Source organism: Chrysoperla carnea, chromosome 3 (assembly GCF_905475395.1).
Source record: "Chrysoperla carnea chromosome 3, inChrCarn1.1, whole genome shotgun sequence".
Taxonomy (NCBI): domain Eukaryota; kingdom Metazoa; phylum Arthropoda; class Insecta; order Neuroptera; family Chrysopidae; genus Chrysoperla; species Chrysoperla carnea.
The window spans coordinates 64,992,201-65,000,002 of NC_058339.1; the positions used below are offsets into that span (position 1 = coordinate 64,992,201).

Below are 7,802 nucleotides of genomic sequence, written 5' to 3' on the forward strand. Positions count from 1 at the left end.
TTTGTCATATATTATCGTTAAGGTAGTAAAGCAATATCAAAGTCATTTCGCTCTAGTGATCTAGTCAAATCAGTATTAATTTTTTTCAATCTATTGTATAATTTTTCTCATAAAATGTGTTTACTAGCTCGCTCCCGTAGTTACCGTAACTCGTGGCTACCATGTGCCCGTAGTCAAAAGCAATACAAGCATATTTAATAGAAAAGTGATGCAAAAGTCAAAGCTCCTTAAATTAATATTAGGAGAACATGTGAGCATCTGTAAAAACTAACAAAGGTTGTCTAATAATGATTTAAGTATTAAATGTCTAGAGTATTAGGAGAGCATCTGTAAAAAATAACATGTTTGCCTAGTAAACTTTTTATTTAAAATGATATTTTCGATCAAATTATTTATTTATTTATCTAAGCGTGTTTTTTCCTAAGCCCTACATTTTTAGATCATTTTAGAGAATATTTTTCGTCGAACATAGACATAAGAAGCTTGAAAATGAGGAGTGAATCATGGAATTTGATAAAGGAATAAGAAAGATAAGGGAAGGGCAGAAAAATATTTGCTAGATTAATAATATATGAAATAATTTATAATATTTATGAGTTGAACAAAATAGATATTTTTAAGAAATAAAAAAAAATTAATCTATATGAATTAATTTGTCTGGTAGTTTGGTACTAAGCATTAACAACTTTCGTAAAATTTGTAATTATATATTACTGGTATTTTGAGTAAACAAACACACGTGTAAAATTTTAATTATTTTTAATAACAAAAATATAAAATAATCAACGACATTTAAAAAATATTTTTTAATAGTAAATACACCTCAAATAAGAAAGAATGGAAATATATATTTCCCTAAATTTATTGTCCCTTACTTATATACACAGGGGTTTTTTTAACGTAAAACTCGAAAAATATGTTAAATCGAGGAAAATGATATTAAATTCGATCTAAATTTTCACGTTCAAGTTAAACCTAACTCTAATGCATAAGTGGCAAACATTAGACGAACACTTTAAACTAGAAAGTTGTTCTTTAAAAAACTCATTTCGTTTGAAACAATTTTTGGTAAGTCGAACGTTTCATAAATTTTTTCATCTTAATTAAGAGAACTATGATATCTTAAATAAATTTTAATTTATAATAATAGTTAAAATTTTTTATTCTGCTATACCACTTTAACGTGTTTTTAACCAGGAATCACACAATATGTTATTGTGTGGTTCCTGGATAGCGTTATAGCGTAGACTATGAATGCCATCTATTGCACCATATAGAGTACTATACAAGTATAATAGTTGTACATAAATTATGGAGGGTGAAGATTAGGAGAACTATCTCTTTGTATAAAAAGTGTCCATCGAAAAGCAGCAAATAAGGATGGCTCTGCGGTAGGAAAAATGTAAGCTTTAAAAGAAGTGCTCAAAGTCATAAGAGTAAAATAAAGATCTAAACAAGTTGTTAAAGAAAGATAATGAAGTTCACACCTGCTACACAAGCCCCATTTTGGTCAATTTTAGAACTGTTATTTTTTACTTTAACCCTTATTTAACATTGTTCTCCGTATCCCTACCCCCATTACATAAATATATACTTGGCCAACTATATATTTATTTCCAAGATTTACAGTGTCTGGAATATCGAAAAACTCATTTCTTCCATGTAGGACGAATTAGTTGAATTCAACTGTTAGAACCATCAATATCTTAAATCACTTCAATATCTGGTCGGGAAACATTCAAAGTGACGATATATCTAGTAAAGTAGTAATGATAGACAGGCTTAACTTCAAAAGGGGCACTTTTCACTTTTAAGCTATTTGATCAATTTGAACACAGGTTCAAAATAGAGCAAGTATGTCAGTAACGATATATTTTGGTGATTTATAAACTTTCCCGAACAATCAACGCGATTTTACAGGTTCGTAGAAACAGAGAACTTGAAACTAAAGGTCTTTATTGATAGATTTTTATTACGGGAGGCGCTAATTTTTAAAACTATCTACAACGGTATATATATAAAGATAAAAAACTCACCTTCCATCAACAGCATCAACCATAGTAACATTTAAACTGAGCTCATCAAAACACAAGTTCATACGCCGTCGTCGTTCCGGACGACGTACTAAATTGATCATAAAAACTTCCGAAAATCCTAATTTATCTTTCACTGGCAATATAACATCACTATTAAATATTTCACTATAGTACAATGGCGGTCCGTTATTTAATATTTCTAATTTTAAATTAATTAACTGTTGTATATCTAATTTTAATTCGTCATTCTGTTCCAATGGAATCATTACGTAACCATAATGTTCCAAATTACATATATGCATTGGAATATTCGATTTATTTGCGGATATTGCAAATGTTATAATATCATCTTTTGGTCCGTCATAATTTTCTATTTTATCAGAGATAAATGTTAATTGATCGGTTATTTTTAGGCGTAAGTTAATTAGTACGCAGGAATGTACCATTGGAACGTTAAAACATCCGATTTGTTCACGATTTAATATTGGTTTATAACTTTCAGTACGTTCGTAATAATATTCATTGGTCATACCACACCAAAAGTTTGAATAAAGTCCATCAGATTTGAGTACAGGTGCTGTCACTACGTGATTTTGTTCAATCAAGTTGATTAAAGTGTTTGGATTTGTTAGAAATACGTCACAATCACTCATCTGGAAATAAAAAAAAAATAGCTTCTTTAAAAAAGAAAATGTAAATTAAGGTTTTTCTAAAAAAGAACCTTTTTCTACACTTCGGAATGATTTATTTACGTCTTTTATTTATACGGTTAACTACTAAAAACAATTGACTGAGTTAATTGTTGAAATACCATGTATAGACAGTTTTGATGGCGCAATCGTTTGTTTTTTTAGGTCACGTAAATAAAGAAAGATATCCACTCTTAAATAGCCACACACACATAACTGATATTCCCATATTAATACATACTATAAAATTTGCACCTAATTAGCGCCCTCGTGGGTAAACAGTGATGTTCACAAGAAAATGTTTCAAACAAAAGTTGTTTATTTTTTTATTAGGAATATTTTTTACATTTAATCATTTGTTCTATCACTAACGGTTTAGAAGATGGAAGACCCAATTGACCTATGTTGCTCATTTACGAACTCGACCTCACTTTTTTCGCCCTGAGCACACTATAAAAATTTTAGCTTGATATCTCTTTTAGTTTTTGAGTAATCGTGATGACAGACGGACAGACGACAGACAACAGACAGACATACGGGCGGAAATGGACTAATTAGGTGATTTTATGAACACCTATTCTAAAATTTTTTTCGTAGCATCAATATTTTTAAGCGTTACAAACTTGGGACTAAACTTAATATACTATGTATATTTCATATATGCATGGTATAAAAATATCTCGAAACCTCATTTATATGTTACCTACAATTTAGTACTAACATTTGCTTCAAAAACATATTTGACAACCCTGGTGGAAAAATATTTGAAAAAAGAAGTCTTAGAAACTCATAAAAAAGTCATAGTAACTCTGAATTTCTCAACATATAGACAGGCAAAAATGTTTAAAAAATTACCAGAATATAATCCGACCATATTCGGCGAGCATAATTAAGAGCTTCTTCTCGCAAAGTAATAACATGGTTAAAACGTGATGAACTCCAATGTGCTGGACCATTTTCATCATCCATTTTGATTGAATCTTCATTGAAATCCACATCAATTGAATGATACTCATTTTCAACCGTATTCAACCATTTTTTGAGTATAGATATTGTATTGTCCTCATTATAATCGCTACGAATCCTTTAAATATAATGAAAATCCGTTAATAGGTAATCAAAAACCTAATAAAATTTGGAGAAACGCTAAAATTTTCATCTGAATATGATTAATCTAAGTTTCTCGAAAAGAAAAAAAGAAAGCGAAGATATATATCATTTTTGAGAAAACTTCTTTACAAATATCTATCCATTCGCACATAAATAAAAATCCAAAAATCATTTTTTTAAGCATAAGGGAAGGTTCAAAAATTAATCGAATACAATCGAAAATTAATTTTATTTCTTTTATTATTAAACTCCGTAATTGACCGTATATAGAGGTAAAAATAAAAAAAATGCAATATTTGAAACAACCAATCACTGATAGCCAAAAATAACCCTTTTAAATCACAGGTCAACGTACAGGTAAACAAATAAATAAATAAACAACAATGAATACTAACCATAATGCAATTCTACCTTTTGGATAATGAAGATTTTGCAACAATGTTAAAAAATAAGGTAAAGTATGAGCTTTATTTCGCGCTAAAATAGCTATTGTGACAGTAGGATATTTATTTTCATAATTTACATTTTTATTATCGTTTATGTTACAATTTAATATCGGTGAAAATAATAATATAGTAAATAATTGAAGAAAATTTATAAATTTACGATCCGTAATTCGAATAATAAACATTTTGTTTCGTGGCACATTACACCGAAATGTAATTATTTTATCACAGTTTTTTTTGTTGATATGTTTTTGTATTTATGTGTGGTTTGAAATTTGAGGTTAGAATTTTTTATACTTGTATGGGTGTTTGCGACTGATTTGAATTGAGTGTAGTTTAAAATAAAGCGGTGATTATTTTTATTCTAGATAAGTTTTTGCCTACTTATTGTTAACAAATGTAAAGTAAAGAATGGCCCATAAGGTACGCTTGATTTGATTATTGTAAAATAAAACATAGTAAATTCTAATTTAATTGAGCAATTTATTTTTATTGTTACATAAAAGGGAGTATGTTGGAATAGAACTTGGAAATATTACTCTAATAGCGTACTCTGACCATTTTCATAAAATTTTCGAATACTTTTTCCTCTTGGGTTTTGTCCATGTCCAAGATCTATGCTCTATGCTAGGGGTCGACAACCTTTTTTGGCCGCGGGTCAAAATCAACCAAAATGCGAGTATTAAAGAGACGTTTGGGTCAGAGATATTATATTTTTTAGTTTTTATGTCAGTTTAAAATAATATCAATTTTGAAGTAAAACTCTTCCATTCTTCATACATTTTCAAAATTGTGTGGTTATTTCCTTGGAGTCGTACATTGAAATCATTATAATGGTTCATTATGTCTGTTAAGAACAAAAGTCTTAAAAACCATTGTTTATCATTGAGTTCGAGATCATTTTCACCGATTTCGTGAAGAAATATTTGTATATCATCAAAACACTCTACAAATCTATTAAGAACTTTGCCCCGACTTAGCCATCGTATTTCAGAATGTAATAACAAATCTCCATATTTCGATTCAATTTCCTCCAAAAAAGCTTTAAAGCGCCTGTGTATTAATGCTGATCGCGCTATCATCATGTGTACGATTTTAACAACTTTTCTCATTACATCCTTAAGTTGTTGTGCAGATGCCTTTGCAAATAAATTTTGTCATGTATGATACAATGAAACGATAAAAGTGAACGGCGAAGTTCATTTTCCATTAGTTTTACAAATCCAACAGTTTTTCCTCTCATTCATGGAGCACCGTCAGTTGTTATGGAAAACAATATTTACTTTTTAAATCCAATACTTGCCCTTTTTTAAAATTTGTAAACTCTTGTACTTGACGAAAAATATCAATGCCTTTGATATTTTATTTGCCGATTTGATTGCCATAGGTTGCCGATCCCTGCTCTATGCCTACAGTACTGATTGTGAACATCAACCACCGGTCTCAAAAAAAATATGTATACAACTTAAAACTTGCTAATGCTTGACCTCTTGATTTCTTTACTTAATCAACTATAATTTTTTTTTAAACTGTTCGTTTTTTAGTAATTTGACTTTAAGATACTAAATAATATTCACCCAGTCAATGTCTTTTCCAAAACTTTTATGTCAAAAAAGTAAATCCAACATAATTAGATTAGTAATCTGATGTTCTTATTGTGTGTATTATACTTCCGAAACAAAATTTTTCTTGCGTGTGTTCGATTGAAGATGCAAGAATGAATTATTTTAATAAGCTATTAAATTAAATATCGATTTAAAATAACTTAAAAATTATCCATAATTTCAACTTATAAGTCCATTATACTTAATTAAGAGTGAAATGAAAATTTAACAAGGACATTAATAAAATGAATTAAATTATCAAATTAAATTCTTTATTCATACACAATTTAAACAAACAATAACTTGAAAAAGAAACATTTGAATGCATTTCAAATGTCTTATTTATAGAATAGTCCTCATTGAAATGAACCGCCAAATTTGGTTTTTAAATATTTTTATTAACAGATTCTTTACACAATTTATTGTCTTATAGACTAGATGTTAAGGTTATTGTCTTGTACTTGCTTAGTTCAGAAACAAAATAGGCGCCACCTCGCAAAAATATTTATTTAACTTCATACAATAGTTATTACATGAGGCTGTTATATCATATTTATTATTCATTATTAGTTAACTATTTAAATAAAGTTGGTAAGCATTTTTCCAATGTTTATAACAGACTAAGCCCATAATGTTTTCAAAGAGTGGCAACTTTTTTACCCACCTTGTCATCTAATGATAATAATTAGGCGTGAAAAAATAATAAAATGTTTTCGTCTATACAAATTATCCAAATATTGTAGGTTTGTACACAAAAGTTTTACCATCTATGTTATAATATTGCCTATATTTTATATTAAATGGAATTATGAGAATCGCTGGATTTATTTTGCAGACTGATGCAACCTTGAATAGATAGGTAATTTAATTAAGAAAAATGTACGTTTGACGTATTGTGAGATCTGGGCCTTAATTAATTCAGCTCAAATGAAAAGTAAACATCTAGAAATTTATCTACAACAGTAATAATTATAAGTTCTGCTGCAGCAGCTTTATGAGAGAGAAAAATTCTACAGACTATATTAATAATGTACGAGCGCCAGGGCAATTTTTGATAAAAGGCTTGATTTTTTTGTATATGAAGTTGGACTAAGTCTAAATAAATTCTAAAAATTTTAGGGGGAGTTGCCCGATTATTTAAATAAATAAATGACTTCAAAAGTAGGCATATTTATCATTAGTCTTGGGAAAACGGCAGATGGATGGTATGTTTTCATAGATTTCTCCAAAACTAGTCGGTGGAAATAAAATATAAAAAAAATTATTTAAATTAAAGTTAAAACCTTAATAAATTATCGAAAATTAAAAAAACCGTTGTGTTCAAATAATTAAGGATGTATATGAGCATGGTAGTGGGGACATAAATCTAAAAAAGTATATATTTTCATTTTTGGTGATGAATTATTTGACAACTTGACAATGTAAGACGAAAAGTAAGAATAACATTTTTCGATATCTGGGATAATTTTCAAAGTGTCGAAAATTGAAAATTTTGTTTAATTATTTAGCTTTCGATATTTCGAAAACCAAAGCAGATATCGAAAAATTGTATTCGTATTTTTCGTCTACATTCATGAAGTTATAACAAAATTCATCATCAAAGTTGAAAATAAGGTACAAATAATTTCAACCATATGTATAAACCTGCCTTGGCGGTCGTACTACCTTAATTGAATATAAAATTAATTTTCCTTACAAAACCTAAAACTTTTTTTTTAAGTTTGTAAATTTCTTGTAAATGACTTCAAAGGAAGTTATTATTTATTAATAAGTAAATATTATAACAATTATTTTTATTAATAGTAAACGTTTTTATTGTATTATATCACAAATATTATTAATACTAAATTGTACATATATGTTGCATTTATCTTCATTAATTACATAAACTTCTAAGAAATAAAATCTAATATCAAG

The 7,802-nt window shown here is 28.2% G+C and overlaps 1 protein-coding gene across 1 annotated transcript in view; it reads right to left on the reverse strand.

Annotated features, from left to right (window-relative positions):
* LOC123295414 (glycosyltransferase 25 family member) overlaps window positions 1-4,343 on the reverse strand; it is a 38,784-nt gene extending 34,441 nt beyond the window's left edge. Inside the window, exons 1-3 of the mRNA XM_044876758.1 lie at window positions 4,231-4,343; window positions 3,581-3,809; window positions 2,037-2,689 (exon numbers count right to left, since the gene is read on the reverse strand). Coding sequence (XP_044732693.1) covers window positions 2,037-2,689; window positions 3,581-3,694 — 767 coding nt within the window. The 5' untranslated portion in view covers window positions 3,695-3,809; window positions 4,231-4,343. The remainder of the gene's footprint in view (window positions 1-2,036; window positions 2,690-3,580; window positions 3,810-4,230) is intronic.
* Between the last annotated feature and the right edge of the window lie 3,459 nt (window positions 4,344-7,802).